The sequence below is a fragment of the Scatophagus argus genome, chromosome 11 (assembly GCF_020382885.2).
Source record: "Scatophagus argus isolate fScaArg1 chromosome 11, fScaArg1.pri, whole genome shotgun sequence".
In the NCBI taxonomy this organism is placed as follows: Eukaryota; Metazoa; Chordata; class Actinopteri; family Scatophagidae; genus Scatophagus; species Scatophagus argus.
The window spans coordinates 23,535,608-23,555,866 of record NC_058503.1 but is presented as its reverse complement, the minus strand read 5'-3'; the positions used below and the strand labels follow the sequence as shown (position 1 = coordinate 23,555,866).

The window sequence follows — 20,259 nt, the reverse complement described above, 5'->3', positions numbered from 1 at the left end:
TTCACTTGGACATCAAACACACAGAAAACAGAAAAATGTTTATTGTGTTTTGACCAGAACAAACATCAGAGAACATTCATGATGCCTTCACGTCGTGCTTCATTCTGATTGGTCAGTGTGCCAGCAGGAAACTGAGGTCACTTCCTGGCTCGTATTCCTCCGAGGGCTTTCCCCTGAAACACACAAACATAAACAACACCACACATCGTGGTGACTGGTGTTACTGCTGTGCTTCCGGGTCCTTGGAGACTGACGGACTGTGTGTGTGTGTGTGTGTGTGTGTGTTACCGGGTGAAGAGTCTGGCCTTGGTGGTTCCCAGGAGTGTGGCTTTGTTTCCCTCCACCAGCAGCATGGATCCCTCCCTCAGACCCTGAAAATGAACGTAAATTCTCTGGTAAAAAGCTGGCATTTCCCCCTCTCGTGGTGGTCAGTGAACTTCTCAAATCAATAAAAGCAGAGACTTTGCGCCGTGATGGCTGGACGGTAAATTCAGCGTGAGTGTCAGGGCGCAGTCGTGAACATGGAGGTCAAACTGGACTGAATTCAATGGGGGGCGGGGTCTCACCAGGACACGTGGAGTGTCGGGTTCCTCGTGGTACTGACTGATCCTCTGCTCTCTGGTCTCCTGCACAACAGCGAGACAGTCAGCATCTTCTCTGGTGGTTCATATCACAGTAAACATGTGGCAGAAGATAAAACCACATTCCAGTCCACAGTTAGAAAATGTGTGAATATTCAGACTGCCAGGATTTCTAAAAACCCCCATCGTGCCTCACAAACAAACTGCTGAGGCTGCGTTTCTTCTTGCTGACCTCAGCACTTTTTACACGTTGCAAAACTTCCTCATGCGGTAAGAAACAACCAGAAATAACTTGCAGGTGAATAAGCCTCACAGCTGAGTTTACATCATCACATGACCAGATTCATTTGACCTGGGAGGTGGGGGTGTTGACCGACATGGCAGGTAATGGAAGGACATGGAAGTAACGAGATGGCGGCGCACAGTAGAGCAGCGGCTTCTCCAGCTCCCGGGGCTAATCCTGTTTAGCTTATTTAAATGTCTAGTTTTATATTCTTTTTACATTCTATTTTTTATTTAGCTTATATTTCTATTTTATTCAACTTTTTGTTTACCTCGTACTTTATATTTTTATATTCTTACAGCCTACTTACTGCTCCCGGGACCTGAGTCCTAACTTCGTACCATAAACATGTGAACGTGAGCTGGTATGACAGTAAAGTTTCTTGATTCCTCGATCAACCAATCAGTGTGTGCTGAATTATCACCATGTGTGAGGTTACATCACTGACATCATCCAGACTTCAGCGTCTTATTGTTCCTTATCTGCACAGTGAAGTTTCAGACTCAGCCATGTTGGATAAGCGTAGTGAAGTACAGAGTGCAGTACTTCCTCCCCCCCATGACTCACCCCCATGTGGCGGCTGTTGAGGTCAGGGTCCTGGTAGTGGGGGTTGATGTTGAAGGGGACGAGGCCGATGGCGGAGAAGGACGGAGGGTACACGATGGGCATGTCGTTGGTGGTGCTGATGCTGACGGTGGCCACGTTGGTGCCGGCGCTGGAGCCCATGTAGGGGACACCGTCCTGGACGCGAGGTCAGGGAAGGATGTCCAGGGAGGAGGGAGGAGAGGTAGAAGACGAGGAAGTAAAAGCAACAGGAAGTAACAGAAATTGGAGGACTCAATCAGAGCGTCTGTCCTGATTGGCTGCTGACATTTGGTGTGTGCGTGTGTGCATGTGTGTGTGCATGTGTGTGTGCGTGTGTCACCTCCAGCACTCTCCTCCTGATCTCCGACACCAGATTGTTGTCATAGAGGCTCTTCAATAGCCGGAAAGTGTTTCCTCCTCCTACAAGACACACACACACACTGCCATCAGTACCACACCACCGCCAGGAAGCAAGGAAGGAGGGAAGGAGGGAAGGAAACAAAAAAGCCAAGAGAAGAGGAGCGTAAAGGAGGACAGAAGAACAACCCCTGCTGACTCACTCCGTCCTTCCTCACCTATAAAAATGCCCTCAGCCTTCCGGACGGCGTCGACGGGATCCGACGCCTCGTGGATCCCGTCCACCTCGTAACCTGCAGGGCCCAAACACAGCACAGGCTCCACTTTAAGACCAGTTTATTCAGCACAGCGTCTAATAACAGACCCAGTATGCAGGACGCACCCAGAGTCTTAAACTTGTCCCTGGCAGTCTTGGTGTAGGCGTCTCTGTCATGGAGAGCGTATGGGACAAACAGCACCCTCTTCACATCTCTGAAACACCCAGAGAACACAAAGCATTACCTGAACACAACAGAGGCAGGGTCACCTGGATGTGGCCTTCACAGAAGGATTTACGATTTATGTTTACTATGAACAGATTCTATTTTTATTTGAGATTTAACAGTCTTGTCATATTTTATGAATACACTGTTCTATTTACATGTGCATTCTCTCCACGCCAAACTCCACTGAAGAATCTGGCATATTAATGATCGTCTACCCTTTACAGCCCATAAACCTTCGACAACACGACCTGAAACGTGTAAGACTTTCAATTCATTCACTGCTGCTTGTATGCCGAACTTTACCGCTCGACTCCTGTTTCACACACATCATTGTCAAACATGTTCATAAAGACGTGTGTTAGCTTTTGGTTATGGAAATGACCGATTGCATAATTTTGTCACGGAATTCGCCACGAAAACTCTGACGCGCAGCCCCGTGAGTGCACGCGGCCGCTGTGGACTTACTGTCCAAAGAAGCGTGCGATGTGCTGCTCACAGTGGTCCAGGTAGCCGCTGCCGTGCAGGGTGGAGTTGGACACCAGCAGGAGTCTCCGCTTCATCTCTGGGCCAAGACACGGACTCGAGAAAGACGGAGAAACTGAAGACAAGCTGCCACAGAGTCCAGAGGTCTGGGTCCACAGTCCGGCTGCGATCCCGCTGTAATAAACCCCGATAAGACGGGTTTAAAACCCGCCTGCTGCCGTTAACAGCGACTGTCAGCGCTGCCAGTGTGACACATCACCAGACTCCGGCTTCATTTGTTCACTTTCAGTTTTAGTTGGACAGAAACTAAGTGTTTATACGGACCAGAGACGCTTTCACCAGCGGAAACAACGCTAGTACTTCCGGCCCACACCTTTCAGAGTAAAGGTGCCATGTAATAATCTTTAATCTAAATAATGCATTGGATAAACACTCCACATATTACGTATATGTCAAATCCTTTTTTAAAATGTATAATCAAAACAAATTTCCATTTCATCACAACCAAACCAAAATAATTTAAAATGTTTAAAATGTTCTCATCTCTTAGATAAACAAAATGCCAGCGTTAGACTTTTCCCTCACACAGGTGAGCTTTGTTTGCTGGTTTAAGGTTAAAGTCTCAATAATAATTCCGCCCAACGTCACTTCTGCTTTGTGATGTAGTTACAGCACGTGGCCACCAGGCGACAGCAGAACATCAGCCACAGTTTGCGTTCAGGGTAAAATGGAAATATTCCAACAATGTCCAACTTAAAAACAGAAGCTTGCAGAGTGTGTGTGTGTGTGTGTGTGTGTGTGTGTGTATGGCCTGATGACTCTCTCCTCACACACACTGAGCATGCAGTGAATAAAGCGTGACACACAACGTCCCATTTGGAACATAAGAAAAGTCATTCTATCCAATAACGCGTCACCAGGCAGCTCTTCTGTCTCTGCAGCAGCCTGCGCAGACCAGCTCTGTGGGATTGTGGAGCACATCTTCATCCCGAGCGTCCAGCTGGGGAGACTTCCACAGCTGTGGAAGACATCCTGCGTGGTGCCGGCGCCAAAGACGCCGCACCCAATGGACCGCAACAGCTACAGGCCAGTGGCGCTGACATCGCACCTGATGAAGACGCTGGAACGGCTGGTCCTCGTCCATCTCCGTCCTCTGGTGGGACCATCCATGGACCCGCGGCAGTTCGCGTTCAGCCTGGCGTCGGGGTGGATGACGCCGTCACCTTCCTCTTTCATAGAGCTCTCGTCCCACCTGCACTGAAGCACTGTGAGGATCACACTCTTCTGCAGAAGATCTCTGACAAAGACAGGGAATACAGAGAACAGATCAGGGACTTTGTGGACTGGTGTCAGCGGAACCGCCTCCAGATCAACGCAGGGAAACCAAGGAGCTGCTGGTGGATTTCTGCAGGCGCAGTCACGCCCCCCGGTGGAAACCGGTGGACATCCAGGGAATGGACATGAAGAGCCACCGTGGACTCTTACAAGAGTTCACCTGAACCATAAACTGGACTGGACTCACAACAGTCACGCACTTTACAAAAAGGCCAGAGCAGACTCTACCCGCCGAGGAGACTCGGGTCCTTTGGAGTGTTGTTGGTGTTCCACTTGCCGCTGACATGTTGTTGTGGCTGTATGTAGCAGTTGTCTGGTTGCCCACGGACAGTGTGAACCGGTGCACCCGTGGAGCCCCTGCGGACTTGGCGGGGGGACCCCACTCCTGTTGCCAGTTTGTTTCATGCTGTCCGCGGGCAAGTCGTGTTCTAGAAGTAAACTTTATTGTTTTACTCTTTAAATCCAAATATTCACACGTGGTGGTTTGGTGTTTTTAAAGACAACATTGATTAACCTGAAAAAGTCCCATTTTACTTTGATGTGTTTAAGTGCACGTCATTGTGGGAAAGCTGCTAGCTCGGATGCTACGATAGCGGCTAATCTCGTTTGTGTATTCCAGTGTGTGTTCGTGACGGAGCTCACTGAAGTCCTCCTGTGAGACATTCTGCTCCTGTTTTCCCAGGACATGTGACAGTAAATGGCAGGTTCGGCCTACGAAGCAGAAGCCGTCATTTCATTTACATCACAGACCGCAGAGACGAGAGTCCACATCCTTCACAACGGCCATTTTGTTTGGAGTGGTCTGCTGGAGCAACAGGCCCGATAACCTGATGAAGAAGGCCAGCTCCGTCCTGGGGTGCCCCCTTGACTCGGTGCGGGTGGCGGGAGAGAGGAGGATGGCAGCTGTTCACCTCCAGGGACGAAGCTGTGTAAAACATAACATCACCAAAACACGTCTGATCCACCGGGGAACCAAATGGAAAGAGCTGTCAAAATCACACTTCTGTCAGTCATTTTCTTGGCATCGCAGGTAACTTGATAATATAATTGCTAATAATGAGAGAAACTGAACTAGCCATGCCTCCCCCTTTACAGCACTCTGAGGAGCAGCCACAGCCAAAGACTACAATCATCGTCGAAACACCTTTTTAGAATTTATTTCATAATATTTAGTAATGCATTAGTGTGGAAGTGTTTAGTTGGACATGTGTGCCACAAGATCATTGGTCAGATGCTTCTGCTTAGTGAAATGCTGACATTATTTGTGTTGACCAGTGTCTCTGGTCTTTTCTTCTTCCAAAACTAAGCAGTTTGCAGACTTTCACATGGTTGAAGTTCTGATTGTATTTGCATGTAGTTCAGGTTTCAGGATCAGTTTTTCTCGTGTGTTTGTCCACCTCTCTGTCGTCCCCTGAAGCCCGTCTGCTGGGAATGATTACAGTGGTTGTTGTGATGCTGCAGTCAGGAATGGACCAGTCTGCCCGGCTCTACCTGAGGCCCCTCACCCTGATCACCTGTGCCGTGGTGGCTGGGTGCAGGAGGGAGATGAGGAGCCACCTATGAGGTGAGAATACCAGAGAAGTCAAAGTGTTTCAGAACAGGTTTGGCACAACAGGTGGCGTTTGATCGATCTGCTGGTACTGTTGATTTTTTGTTTTGTTTTACCTCCAGTCGGTGAAATCAATTCCTCGTCTGCCCCAAAGTTTGCTGCTTCGTTATCTGCTGCAAAGTCATTACGTTTATTTTTGCCTGCAGACTTTCTACAGTGCAGGTTTTTTTAATTGATTTAAAGAAAACAGCAAAATCCTGCACTGTTATTGTTATGCTAATTTCGGTTACTGGTTGCACCAGACAACCTCAGGCTCCTGCAAACAAGTGTTGATATGTCTGTGTTGAATGTCAGCATGTAGTGATGGTAACGCAGGCAGTTTCTGCTGTTACACACTGCGTGGTCCACAGAACATGTGGGGTGTTTTTAGCGTTTTGAGTGATACTGAGGAAACGTGGATTAGAATCTGCAGTCACAACTTTTGGTATGAAGCGTTTGTTCTGTCTTCTGTTATTAGGCCTCAAGTTATGTTCAAACCCCTTTTAAATCTTTGCTTCACTTCCCATCACTCGTCTCTCTGCTCTGTCACTGCACGGCACGGCACTGGCAGAGCACTTAATTCAGGCTTAAACATCTTGCTCCGACTCAACAGTTTGTACCACTCTACTCCAATATGTTGTGCTTTCTTTGAGGAACTGAATGTTCAACAAAGAAAAGGACATCTGTGGTTTACACCTTCACTAGCCTCAAGTTTGTGACACTGGAGGGAGATCTCTTGGAAAGATTTTATATGTTTGTTTATTTCACCCAAGGTTAAGAGTAAACAGTTGAACAAAAAAATGCCTCATTGGAGAGACTGTGGAGTAATGAATGTAGATCACTCACATATTTTTTGGAAATGTGATAAAATAAGATCGTTTTGGAAAATGATATACAATGTATTGTAGAAAATACTTGGCTATAAGATTCCTTTGTCTTGTACAGTACTGTATTTGTGTATCCTATGTGAAGAAAATATACAAGCGAAGGACAGATACTTGGTAAAAGTATTACTAGCAGTGTCTAAAAAGGTATTAGGAGGAATTGTGGGAGGGGATCAATGGACACACATTGTAGAGGAAATCGACACAATGGAAAAAATGACAGCGTCTAAGGCTACAGGAAGCTCAATTCGAAGAGAAATGGATGAGATGGACAATGTTTAGGACTGAACAGCGTCAAAAGACAAAACTTGTTGAGTGAAAGAAAATGCAATATGGACAGATTGCTAACTCCCTCGTGTTTGTATGGGTTTTTGTATGTCCTTTTTTTAGTTTGGACAGCGGAATGTTTTGCATTAACTGACCACTAGGTGTCTCCAGTGGATGTGTGGAAAGGGCATCTCGCCTCCTCTCCGAAGTATGAGTTACAGACATGGCCCTGGAGTAATTGACTTCATCTGTTTATTTCTGCAGTGTTTTATCGTTCTCTTTCTCCACTCATCCATCTTTTCCATCCGACACAGACTAATGGTTCCACTCCATCCAGCATGCTGTCCGACGTGTTGGTGTCGCCCCCTGCATGTTGTTGCTTGCAGTTTACGTGTGAGAGCTGTGGGAAGTTGTTTCGGGACGTCTTGTCTCTGTAGTTTTGAGTTCGAACAGTTTCTAACGTTTTGTTTCCATCATTTTAGAGGGAAGAAGTGACTGCTCCGTACCAGGAGAGACTTGCTGACTTGCAGTGATGATGACAGACTCTACTGCAGGATGGTTTTTTCTCTGTAACTTTTTAATATTTGCACAGCAAAGAAAATACTGGTTATTGATCAGCAGATTCTTAAAACAGTATGGGTTCATTTGACTGCTGTGAGTGGTGGAGATGTTTTAAGTGATTGAAGGACTTTTTAGTGCCTAAAATGGTGTGTTATGCTTATGTTCAGAAAACCGTGATGACTTGGCCTTGTCCATGATTGCATACAGCAGAATGACAAAGCACTTTCTGATATTTAGCTTGGTGGTTGTTTCATCAGGGCTGAGGTGGGAGCTTTTAGTTACTTGTAGCCACAATGTGGATAGATTTTTGGTAACTGTTTTTTTTCTGCTTTCTGTGTAGCCTGTGTGTATGATGTGATTTCTTTCATTTCCTTATATTAAATGAAGAACTTCTTGAATGTGTTTTCCTTATCTTACCTTGAAACTTCCACACAGATAATCTTCCTGCAGGTGAACCACATATCTCCAGGTAAGCACTGACTTGTTCTGGTTCTTTTTGTTTTGTTTTGTTGTTTGGGGGGGCACAGCTTTTATTACTATGAAGTGAGTTTTTTCCATAACACCAGCAGATTGTATGTTCTGTGAGGTAGCATGAATTAGTAAATTCTTAACATTAATTCTGAAACAAGTTTCAACAGCAATTCAATTCAGTTTGTTTATATAGTGGCAACACAGTTGTCTCATGCCACTTTCCAATTAGAGCTGGTCTACACCAACCTCTTTAAATAAACTGAATGTAAAATGATGAAAGGCTTTAAAGACCCTAAGGTGGATCACTGGCCCAGCACTCAACCTGCAGACGTCCTGTAAGAGCTGCACTTTGGAAAGCATGAGGAACGAAAGAAAAAGTGCAAACTGTGACGTGTTCCTTATGGATCGTGTAGCTCCTTGTTGTGTTGACCAACAGCTCCCACGCGGCGCCGCTAACGTGGCTGATGGTAACCGAATAATGAACTGTTGTCTTATGGACGAGTTATGGCTGCCAGGGTAAAAATGTTATGATCCGTTGCGCTACAATAAACGCTCAGCAGTTTGTCATCTTCTGAAGAAGTCATCAAGTGTCCATTCATAAATGTCAACAGATTAATGAAGGCGTTTCCAGTCATCCAGTCTGCTGGTACCAGTCGTCACTGCAGGATCGGGTCCATCGCAGGACTCCTGCTGATGAATTCTGGAGTCATAAAGCGAACGTATCCCACAGCATGAGACGCATGTGGAGCCAGAGCTCGTCAGTGGAAACCCAGAGGCAGCGGCGGTGGGCGGGGTTAAACCACATCTGGATGAAAAACATCTGGACTTCTCCGTCTGTCTCTGCATACATCAGAGTGTCTCTGCGGAAACCGGGACCGAAATCCGACCGACGGACCGAGCGATCGCCTGTGTGTTCCGGTTGACTTTACCCGCAGATGATGGCTCGGCGCTGGACGTTTCGGACCGGGCTCGTCGTCCTCCTGACCGTCTGTGAGTGCCTGCTCTCCGGGCTTTTCTTTCTTTTCCTCGGAGCTGTGTGTGGAGGTCTGCAGGGCCGGAGCGCAGAGTTGGATGGAGGGGGGAGACGTTTTGTTTTGGGCATATCTGCAGTGCTAGACGAGTAGAAGTACCAACACGTCGGTGTAAAAGTACTCCAGTAGAAGTAAAAGTCCTGCTTTCAAAGTATCAGCAGCAGATGGAGCTTCATGTCTCAGAGGTCAGATGTGATATCTGATATGTGATTGTTCGTCCTGAAGCTTCAGTGTCAGAGCAGCTGACTCTGAACTGCTTCATACACACTGTAGTCCTGAGGTTCTCAACGTGAGGTGTCGGGCCTCTCCACAGGGCCACCAGGTAAACCTGAGGGCTTCTGACTCCACTTTCTGGACTTTTCTCTAATCTTTGATTTTTACTGAAAAACTGAATCGTTTGAGGAGTTACTGAGATGAAACCATGTGAAAAGCAGTGGTGGAATTTAACTAAGTACATCAGGACTCAGTACTCAGATTTGAGGTACCCTGCTTTACTTGAGATCTTCCATTTTATGCTGCTTTATACTTTTACTACATATAGTACTTTTTTACTACACTCTGACTACTTTTACTTTATGACACTTTAACTACTACACACCCGTGATACCGTTAAGACTACCGTTAAGAATACAGGACTTTTATTTCACTGATGTATTGATACTTTTACTTCAGTAAAGGAGCAGAATACTTCTTCCACATTGAACTAGTGATTTGGTTTTCTTGTTTTGATTTTATTGTTCATCTTACAGCGACACATCCACATCTTTAAAACTGGAAATGTGAACACACCAACACTTTTGCTGAATTAGGTTGTTTATCAGTGGATTCGCGAGGTTAGCTTGTGAGGTCCACATTCGCCGAATACTCCGTAACCAAACTGACATTTTATTTGAACTGGGAAGTCGGAATTTTGTTTCCGTAAAATAAGCACAAACTAAGCAGAGAGTGAAAGAAATTTTTCAGCTTTAATTAGCTTTTACACTCAGTTCTTGCCTCACATCTAATGTTTAGCCACACTAGTTAGCGTGGCTAACGGCTAACAGCTAATAAAGATGGTGTCAGTCCACCGCATTGGTCCAGACTTAAACTTCTCAACTACTTCTAAATGGATTGTGATAAAATGTGGTTCAGATGTTCATGTTCTCCTCAGGATGAACTTAACTCTGATTATACTCTGACGTTCCATCTAGTGCCGCCATCAGGTCAACATGAGTTAATGAGTTCAACACTTTGGTTTACATAAACCATATTGTAGACAAGCTAAGATAATGAACATGCTAACCATTAAACAGCATGTTAGCATGTCGCTCAAAGCGCCACTGTGCACTAAATACAGCTTCACATGATGCTAGCATGACTGTTGGCTAGTCAAAGTTATTTATTTTGTTTGTGTGTTTTTCTGTCTTTTTTAATTTTATGGCTGATGACTTATTCAAAATGTCCGACTGTTGTGATTTTGAACTGAAGTGACATGAATTAACAGAGAGGAGCAAAGCAAGAGATTAAAAAGCAACCTATTATCTCACATCTAACAAAGAGCGAGTGTATGTGTAACATCTTATGAATAGCTGCGCGCGTACACACACACACACACACACGCACACACACACACACACACACGCACACACACACACACACACAGATAGTGGCTTCTTGTGCTGTCTTAACACACTGGAGAAATGAGAGGCTGGCACTGAAAGAAAACGTTTGAGTATCTACATGTGTGTGTGTGGGTGTGTGATGTGCTGATGGCCTGATGACCTGATGACTCTCTCCTCACACACACACACACACTAACACACACACTGAGGATGCAGTGAATAAAGTTTGACACACAATGTCCCATTTGAAACATAAGAAAAGCTATTCTATCTGTCTTCTACCACAGGTCACGTGACTAAGTCAACGCACGTCACATGACAAAAGTCAGCAGCAGTATTTTTACGCCGTCCCATGACATCACGTTTGTGGCGCGCGCATCATCACAGTCCATCCAATAGGATGAGATCCTTCAGTCTGGACCAGAGTGAAGGGTGCAGTACGCATTAGCTCAAACATCAAACTGATCTTTCAAGTGTGTCAAAATTATGTATACATACACACAGATCTGTGTGCGTGTGTGTGTGTGTGTGCGCTCAGCTCTGATAGCGAGGCCTCCTCTGAGCAGTGTGGAGTGCTTAGATTTCCCATGAGCCTTTGAGGGCGGAGCTTTGGATGCTAACTTGGCTCTGAACACAGCTCACTTCTGGCTTCAATTTATTCCTGGAGGCACACACACACACATTCACACGTGACATTACACACATGTAAACAGAGACACACACAGGAAAAAAGCACAACTGTTACACAGATGCAGAGATTCCATTGTCTTTTACTTTCTAACACACACACACACACACACACCCACACACACATATGCTGATCCTAATTAAAGTGAACTTTTTGCTTTTCCTTTCCTTTTCCTTTGTCTTCAACTGTTTGGAAGAAACATCTGGAATAACTTCTGGTTTGTGTGTGCGCGAGTGTGTGTGTGACAGAGTTAATGAAGTGTTGTGTGTTTAAGTGTACAATCTCTTATGTGTGTATGAAGTACATATAATTATAACGCACTGTGGTTGAGTTTGTGTGCGTCACTGAGTGTGTGTGTGTGTGTGTGTTGCTTTAGCTGTCATTTCTGTGTCATCTGGGTCTGATCACTGTGCCGTTATGATGTGGCACACACACACACACACAGCATATCCACACACAAATACAAATACACACATACAGCAGATACACAAAGCAAACAAACAACGGTGAGTGTTTGTTGTGTTTTGTGTCCCACATGCTAACACGCTAACATGTCAGTTGGGCTAACAAGCGTCAAAGGGACACGCCCACTTCCTGCCGCCGAGTCCCAGTCGTTCACCGAGATGCTGAACGTGGCAGAGTAGACACAGGAGGACGTTCGTCGCCGCGAGGACGTCCAAATGAATGAGAGTTAAATTAACTTCCACTCTCATTCATTTTAAATGTCAGCACAGCCATCAATGCAAAGAGTCAGAGGGGGAAAAATACTCAGATCCTGTACTTTAGCAAAAGTATTAAAACCACAGTGCAAAAATACTCTGTTACAACCAAAGGTCTCAAGTTTGAATTTTTACTTACAGTAAAAGTATTAGCATCAAAACGCACTTAAGGTACAAAAAGTGAAAGTATATCGGCACAACTGAACAGCCCCGTGAGATTCATCCAGTGATCCACTCTCTGCATGTGTACTGCTGTGAAGTGATGTAGTCTCTGTGTCGGACCCTGCAGGGCTTCCGGTTGCTGTCCAGTCCTTCACCCACCTGAACTCCAACCTGTGTAAGTGGTGTGAGGTGTCCAGCCCGGTGTGCAGAGACAGTGTGTGCTTCAGTAACTGCACCCTGTCCTCCTTCTGCACCGCCATCGAGGAGATCTGCATCGCCATATGGTGAGGTGGACCCACTGGGCCTCTTAATGGTTTAATGTTCTGTTAATGGACGACCTTCTGGTCACGTTTTGGACAATAATGTGATAAGGTTGTTCTTATCACACTGATGTTTGTTCAAGTGTTCATTTTTCTCATCAGTTTGGTTTTAATTAGTTATTTGATGCTGAAACATCATGACTGACAGCTGACCCTGCTCCTGATTGACTCGTACGTGTGTGTGTGCGATCACTACTGATCATTACTGGCTCCAAATGACATCATCAGAACAAGATGGCAGCACTCGTATGAGGGATGGTTTAGCTTCACTTTAGTACAGCAGGAGGAAGTGGAGACGTGTCTGCCATCTTTATTTACAGCTTAGGACAAACGCAGATTTTCAGCACTTAACAAGGAACGTGAGAAATGTTTTTATTACCCAAAATGAAACTAAAGGATTGGATTTGTGCTCAGTCTCGTCTTTCTTTGGGAGAGAGAATAAACCAATATGTCCTGAAGCCTTTAGTGTCCCATAAAAAGGCTGAAATATTGATCTGCCCACACACACACGCGCACACACACGCGCACACACACACACTCACTCAGCACGACTGCAGTGCAGCCAAGCTTCTTCAGTATGTTGTTGATCAGCATTATGAAACGTCCTGAAGTGGTTTCTCTCAGCTTGCTACTGCTGCAGGGCAGAACGTGACTGCAGTTTTGTCTTTCTAAATTTGATTCACACAGTTGTTGTTCCATGCCAGAAAGAACACGATGAGCCTGTCAAAGGCTTCACAAACTCCTCTGGCATCACTTTCTGCACAACTGGAGGGTTTCTGCTGATGCGTGCTTTTGTTTGGATAGCGGTGCTACGCCGGGATCCCCCTCACTCCTCCCCTCTCATTTCCTGTTCACGTCAGCCTGCCTAACCCTCCCAGATAGCTGCAGGAAAGCAGCGATAAGACAGTAAAACAGTGGTTTAGTTAGGTCAAAGTTGACAGGAATCATCTTTGAGCTGCTGTCTGTGCTGTCTGACTCACAGCTGGACACACTTTGTTTGTATGTTTTGTGTTGCGAGTATTAGTCACCTAAACAATAAGCCAAGTCTTTGGACACCCTGAATGAAGCCCTTTTCATGCACCTCTTTACGTTAACCTAACAGCAATTTAATATGTCGGTCTCGTGTCTGAGACGACGCCACAGGCCTCAGTTATAGAAATGCTCTTTGATTTATACTTGAATTTAGTCCAAAGATCACTTCTGATGGTGTGCTTTCATTTGATTCATAAAAGATGCTCAGCCTAAAAAACTGTGTACCCACCTGTCACCTATAAATCTCAAATTAACTTAAAATGACAGGCCTGCCTTGTGATTTCCCTCCTGATATAAAGCCAGTACAAATGAGGGTTGGACTAAAAGAGAAAATCAAACACTTTGGAAAGAAAATAGCTTGTTTACTTGTGAAGGTCAAAGTGCCAAAACAATACATTTGAAAAATTTAACAGCAAAAGTCTCTTTCCAGAAATCATAACTGGGTTGCTCAAAATGATACACAGAGCTTGTTGTGGGCAGTTTTCTCTCTGGATGACAGGTTCGTACGCCTGACGGGGCGGGATGTAAACATTAGTGGCATCATCCTCAGCTGAGCTGTAACATTAGCTACCTAGTTAGCTTGGTTAGCTAGCTTCTTGTTTATGAGTAACGCAGCGATACTGAAAGAAAACAGTTCCTACATAGTAGGAAAAGAGGCCCACACACGTGTTATAACAATATTAATAACACACGATTAAGAAAATAAACCAGTAAACAGGAACTTTTTATACTAAAATTGACAATATCCAAAACTATCATTTATATAGAAGAGTATTTGAATAAATTCACCAAAATATAACATCATACAGTAACATAAATGTTGTTCCTCTGACCTTCCAGGAGAAAAACCAACGACACAATGACGGTGCACACGATGTGTCATAACCCCACTCTGCCACTAGAGGGTGTTGACCCCGGCCTCCTGCTTAACTTTACCTCCAGGGAGTGTCGCATGGTCCCACAGCCTGCAGAGGACGGCGCCATGATGGTCTGTGGCTGCCGGGGAGAACACGAATGTAACAACGAACTTCTCTTTGACAAGGGAGCCAATGGTGAAGATATGGATGGATGGATAAATGAATTGGTGGATAGATAAATATACAGATGGACAGATTTCAGTATTGTCTCTCTTCCTGCAGGATTCTCCAAGCTGCAAAGTAAAGACGTGATCCCAGTGGTGGTGGTTAGTTTGGTGCCTCCTGTCCTGGTGGCAATAGTTGCCACTGCCACCTTCTACTTCTACCGCACTCGCCGCCCCAACAAACCAGACCCTCCTGCACGCCCTGACTGGCCCACAAAACGCACCTCGGAGCTCTACCAGGCCTTTGACCTTCCATGTGGGGGTCTGGGAGCTCAGGGAGAGGTTAGAGGAGGAGGAGGAGGTGTAGCCCCGGGTCCTGAGGCTGAAAATGAGGAGTCTAATGCCAAGCATCCCAACAGTGATAACATCAGCAACATGACAGACTGGCAGGGCCAAACTGTTGAACTACTGCCCATCAAGCTGGAGGTCCTGGTGGGGAAGGGGCGCTTTGCAGAGGTGTGGAGGGCATGTCTGCTGCAAGGGGAGAAGGGTGGAGTCAACTGTTATGAAACTGTGGCGGTGAAGGTGTTTCCAGCTGTAGAGTATGCCTCATGGAGAAATGAGTGCTCAATCTTCTCTGACCCAAAGATGGAGCATGACAATGTGGTTCGATTCCTTGCAGCCGAGGAGAGGGGTCTGCCTGGCCACGCCCTGAGGAAGTATTGGCTGGTTTTGGCCTATCACAGCCTCGGGAACGTGCAGGACTTCCTCACAGCAAACATACTGAGCTGGGAGGAGCTTGTTGCCATGGCAGGCAGTATTGCGAGAGGGTTAGCTCACCTTCATAGTGACAGAACACTCAGTGGGGTACCAAAGGTAAGCTGAGTCCCCTGTCTCTGAAATTAGTTATCTTGATCATTGTCATACCTCATACTTTCACCATGTTGAGTTTCAATGTTCTATCTTTGATGACAAAGATTCAAAGAGACAGTTTATTCATGGTGACTATTTATTTTTAGTGCAGAGTTTAGTCAGAGTTTTAAAAGGGACAGCCTTCAACCTCATCAGACCTCAATCAGACCTCACGGTCCACTGTAAGCACTGGACCCTGCATACTGTTTCTGTGAATTTGTTGCATCTCTGATCATCTCATGGTGAACTCTTTTGGAGTTGCACTTTGTGCATTTTGATGGTTGCCTGTGTTGCTGCAGGTGCCGGTTGCCCATCGGGACCTAAAGAGCAGTAACATTGTGGTAAAGAGCAGGAAGGAGTGTGCTCTGTGTGATTTTGGACTGGCGTTAAGGCTGGACCCGTCCCTTACTGTGGACGACTACGCCAACAGTGGACAGGTAAACTGTGCAGTTTGAATTGTTGGCTAAATGTTTGATAAAGCAGAACTTGCATCTGATGTTTTGGTGGTCATTTGATTAGACACTTGATTGGTATTGTCCTGTCAAGGTGGGTACAGCTCGCTACATGGCTCCTGAGGTCCTTGAGTCCAGGGTGAACCTGGAAGACCTTGAGGCCTTTAAACAGATGGATGTTTACTCCATGGCTCTGGTTCACTGGGAGATGGCCTCCCGCTGCCACGCCATCGGAGGTAGGAGCTTCTCCTCCTTTTACATGTTTTCAGAGAGGCAAAAGTGGAGGTGCTTCTCAAAGTCAAGAATGTTTCCGTGATAAGAAAAGATCATCCCAAGTCAGGTCCTGCAGCACTAGGCAAGACTCCTTCCTAGCATTCGGAGAACACATATTTTGGAACAAGCTGGCCAGAGTACATCATTGAGGTCCCACATTTAATGCATGTTGTGTCTCAGTGCTTTGTAGAACTTGAAAGATCCTGGACACTGGAACAGTCCATCAGCAGGTTTTGGTGATCCATGTCCTTGAAATTCAGCCATTTGAGGATCCTTCCTTGACTTTGGGATGGGCCATGGGAGTCTCCTAAAGAGACGACCATACATCAGTCCACACTTCTCTGTAGGGAAATGACAGCACTTTATAAAACCAAGATGAAAAATATCTTTATGTGCATTCATGTTCAGTTCAATAAAAAGCAACACTATGGTGGCTTTGCAGGATAAATCCTCATGCTCTTGACTTTCCCTGTAGCACCCATAGCGCCACCAGCAGGTAAAAGGCATCACTTCTCTCCCCATTTATGGGATGAATTGGAATCAAAATTTGTTCCAGGTTTTCATGTTACTCAGAGAATGACTCAGAGTATTTTCTTTAATCCAGCACCACCAACAATTTGATACCCATGGTGAAGTAAGAATATGGATTTCAGTTAAGAACACCTTCAAGCTTTGCAATGGAAATGCAAATCTCAGCTACACTGGACTCAAACTGAATCAGGACAAGCACATATGCATGGTACTGAGCTTTATGTTCACCAGCTGCTCTCCAGCTGTTTCTGTCTGCTGTTTGGCGCTCAGCAGGTAGTGAAAGTGGCTTTCTATCGCTTTATTTGTGAAAACAGTGCTCCCAGAACAGTAACATTGTGTCTCCATGGACAGACAGTGAGCTGAACCTCACTATAAACACATCAGTCTCTGCAGCCATATTGAACACCTTTGTGAACTGTGTGTGTGTGTTGGTGCAGAGGTGAAAAGCTACGAGCCAGCATTTGGCTCCCAGGTTTGTGAGCAGCCCTGTGTGGACAGCATGAGAGACCTGGTGCTGAGGGACCGGGGACGACCAGACATCCCCTCGACGTGGACGCAGCACCAGGTCAGATACAGACGGAGTTCAGACTCTTACCCGCACCATATGAGAGGACGACAGCTTTTCATATGCTCAGCGTTATGCTATGTGTCTTCTGATGTCCTCCAGGGGATGAGCGTCTTCTGCTCCACCATCACTGAGTGTTGGGATCACGACCCGGAGGCCAGACTGACGGCTCACTGCGTGGTGGAGCGCTTCAGTGCCCTGCAGCATGAGAGTGAGGAGAAGGGAGGAGCACAGGAGGAGGAACTGAGGCAAGAAGCTGACAGAGACAAGGACTCAGAGGCACCAGACAATGACCAGATTCCTTCTGTCTCCGCTCCTACATCCTCGCCCTCTTCGTCCTCCTTCATCCAGGGTGCCCAGCCGGACACAAAGAGAGGTGACGCAGAGGTTTCCCATGATTCCCTGGGTCGCACTGGCTCTGTGGTGTGAACAGTAAGTCCTGGGTCCTCCTGTTGCTGGCTGTGTTCACACTGCCTGCTGGAACAGGCCTGTAGAAACTGATAAGTGAGCTGTAGTGGCAGATGATGGCCTCGTTGCACTCGTACGGTAATCATTTCTGTCAGGGTGTGACTCCCACTTTAGCTGCGTGGCTTCCAGCCTGAAATATCTCCACAATTCTTTCTCCAAAATTTTTTACAGACATTTTTTGTGCCCCGGACAACAACTCTTCATGACTTCACCTATGACGCCACCTGCAGGTTCGCCTTTGTACATGTAAGTGAAATGTCTGTGGGACGAGGACAACAAATACAGAGCCCTCAGGAGCACCCGTGGGAACTTATTCCACAAAAAGTGTGCACAGCATATGATGTTTGTCACTTTAAAGGATAATGAATAATAATAAATAATAAATAAATATGCTGAGGCTTTTGTGAAACCCCAGCACGGATTGTTAAGGGTTATTGTTCAAATTTAGAGAGTGAGAAGGCAAGACAGCTGGAAGGGACCACATCTTACTGTTTGGATGTTCTGTTCAGTGCCGTGAAGCTGTAAGAGATGAGCGATTCAACAGAACTGGAGGGGAAATGAAAGCAAGAGAGAAAATTTAAAAATGCTGACCTCATCATGTTGATGCCGTGTGAAAAGCCAGAGGAACACCAAAGTTATTACAGTTGCTCCTGGGGGGGGATCTGAACCACATTTCTTCACAATCCGACACATGGTTTTGAGACGTTTCAGTTTGGACAAAAGTGGTGGACAAAGTGTAAACCCACTGTGACGTCACACATTGGTTTGGGGACTGCAGCTGTCATCATCTTGACCGTATCGGGACACAGGAGGAGCTGGGGACGACATCCTGTTGGGATCTGACTGAGAACCCGAGGAGACACCGTTGTAGCGACCTGTCAATCACAAGGTAACCCTGTCCTAAAGCGTCCTCTGTGGTCTGTTTGACTCTAAATGGGAACATAACCTAAACTAGCAGCTGAAGCCATAAGCCCAGTGGGAAGAAGGCTCATTTTCCCACAAGCTTCTCAGTGAATTCGCCCCCTGCTGGACATTAAAGGCTTCGCTTTTCAGACCTTGAAGCTCCGTCCAGTGATCGTCCTTTCTGGTTAGCTGTCTCAGTTATAGTTCTGCTGGCAGAGATTCACGCTCAGATTGTTTTTTGTTTGTATGAAAATGTTTAATTTTGTGGGAGCTGGCCTCCATTTTGTTGTGGTATTATTCTTTAATAGCTACTGCAGTGACCATTACTTATATCTACTATTTCCTGCCCTGTTGAGGGTATTTGTCTCTGGTTTAGCATCTGTCCTGACTCTACACGGTGAAGAATTGGTCTGATTTTCCTTTATTTAATAACAAAATCCCTGCCAAAGACCTGTGAATCAGATCTCACACGAACACAAACATGCACATAATTATATGTAATGTTGTTGTTGTTGCCAAGATGTAAAAATGGAAATCTTCCAATCTTCCAATCCAAAGACGGATTCAGTGACTGAAAATACTTTTCCATCCAACGTGAAACACAAACACAGAAAACCACTATGGGATGGAAAACACAGTGTGTCCAAACTATGTTGTTCATTTTGTAATAAAGTTTGTTTTCTGTAAATTCTTGCTGACTCTTGATTCTATCTGTAAGTGTACTCCATCTGCAACAACAACAGGAAGTGAACTCACAATATACTTGGAGTACCAAGTACTCATTATGCAGAATAATGTATATAACTGGATTATGTTATTATGTCGATGAGGCTTTAATGTGCAGCAGCTAGTAAACACGGGGATAGATTCCACTTGTTTCTACATATTTTGTATTGTCCCACCTTAGATTTTCTGTATGAACTACAGGATTTTGACAAGCTTACATTTTTAAACAAAAGCTAAAATTTGAACTTCCAACATCACAGAGGAAACATGAAGGAGAAGCTGAAAACCACCACAATTTAACAACAATGTCTTTAAAGTTCTGGGTTGGGATTCAGAATGGGACGTGGGTTCTCGTGGTTACCAGAACTTTGTAATTAATATGGCCGCTGATACTTGACACGACTGATTTTCTCATTCGGGTCTGAAAAAGTCGGAGACCACAACAGACAAAAACGGAGGAGAACACCCAGTTATTAAGATGAAAGGGACTCAGTGAACACAAATATACCAAATTATTCTCACAGAATATTCTGCTCACAAGCCCAAACTGCTGACAGATACAAGTACATGTATTCAAGTACTGCAGGTACGTGGACTTTACTTCTCATTCCACTTTCTACCACATCTCAGAGAGAAATGTTGTACTTTTTACTTCACTGCATTTAGCTGACAGCTTTAGTTACTTGAGAAGTGATGATTTTTACATGTGAAGCATCAGAAGAGTTCATAAACTGATGTTTTGTTAGAAATTAAACTACCCAATAGTTTATACAAGTGCAGCTGAAGAGATCAGTCTGTTTTCAGCAGAACACAGTTTGAACGTCGCCAACACTTTCTGAACAGAGTCGAAGAGGATCAGAGGATCAGAAGCAGGACGAAGGTGATGAGTCAGGCACAGGGCGGCCTTTCATCGGCCACCGAGGCCTCAGAGGCCCCTTCAGTGTTCATCTGAACTGAAACATCCAGAACTAATCA

General features: G+C 45.4%; 2 protein-coding genes across 3 annotated transcripts; one reads left to right on the top strand and one right to left on the bottom strand.

Moving 5' to 3' along the window:
• Positions 1–19: 19 nt before the first annotated feature.
• On the bottom strand, positions 20–3,371 carry si:dkey-69o16.5 (Alpha-aspartyl dipeptidase-like). Its single transcript, XM_046403704.1, has 8 exons — positions 2,757–3,371; positions 2,189–2,277; positions 2,025–2,099; positions 1,790–1,869; positions 1,432–1,605; positions 567–626; positions 289–371; positions 20–173 (listed from the first exon to the last, which is right to left on the bottom strand). Exons 1-8 carry the CDS (start codon positions 2,849–2,851, stop codon positions 113–115), a joined length of 717 nt encoding a protein of 238 aa, XP_046259660.1. The 5' UTR covers positions 2,852–3,371; the 3' UTR covers positions 20–112.
• Positions 3,372–5,080: 1,709 nt separating this feature from the next.
• On the top strand, positions 5,081–19,246 carry tgfbr2l (transforming growth factor beta receptor-like). Of its 2 annotated transcripts, XM_046403633.1 has the most exons (11): positions 5,081–5,139; positions 5,527–5,673; positions 7,845–7,878; positions 8,492–8,870; positions 12,209–12,365; positions 14,274–14,485; positions 14,573–15,330; positions 15,666–15,803; positions 15,913–16,054; positions 17,060–17,187; positions 17,290–19,246. In XM_046403633.1, the coding sequence occupies exons 4-11, from the start codon at positions 8,816–8,818 to the stop codon at positions 17,614–17,616; spliced, it is 1,917 nt and encodes a 638-aa protein (XP_046259589.1). In that variant the 5' UTR covers positions 5,081–5,139; positions 5,527–5,673; positions 7,845–7,878; positions 8,492–8,815; the 3' UTR covers positions 17,617–19,246. The 2 variants fall into 2 exon arrangements, with proteins under 2 accessions (XP_046259589.1, XP_046259590.1); XM_046403634.1 differs by lacking the exon at positions 5,081–5,139 and having other exon boundaries at positions 5,146–5,673; positions 8,546–8,870.
• Positions 19,247–20,259: the final 1,013 nt, after the last annotated feature.

What these genes read in the sequence shown, in the direction of transcription:
- tgfbr2l (XM_046403633.1), top strand. Translation starts at nt 8,816, where the DNA reads ATGATGGCTCGGCGCTGGACGTTTCGGACCGGGCTCGTCGTCCTCCTG. An exon ending in CACTCAGTGGGGTACCAAAG is followed by an intron (nt 15,331 to 15,665) that starts GTAAGCTGAGTC and finishes GTGTTGCTGCAG; the next exon opens with GTGCCGGTTGCCCATCGGGA. An exon ending in ACTACGCCAACAGTGGACAG is followed by an intron (nt 15,804 to 15,912) that starts GTAAACTGTGCA and finishes TGTCCTGTCAAG; the next exon opens with GTGGGTACAGCTCGCTACAT.
- si:dkey-69o16.5 (XM_046403704.1), bottom strand. Translation starts at nt 2,851, where the DNA reads ATGAAGCGGAGACTCCTGCTGGTGTCCAACTCCACCCTGCACGGCAGC. An exon ending in TCAACAGCCGCCACATGGGG is followed by an intron (nt 627 to 1,431) that starts GTGAGTCATGGG and finishes GCTGTTGTGCAG; the next exon opens with GAGACCAGAGAGCAGAGGAT. An exon ending in AAGGCCAGACTCTTCACCCG is followed by an intron (nt 174 to 288) that starts GTAACACACACA and finishes TGTGTGTTTCAG; the next exon opens with GGGAAAGCCCTCGGAGGAAT.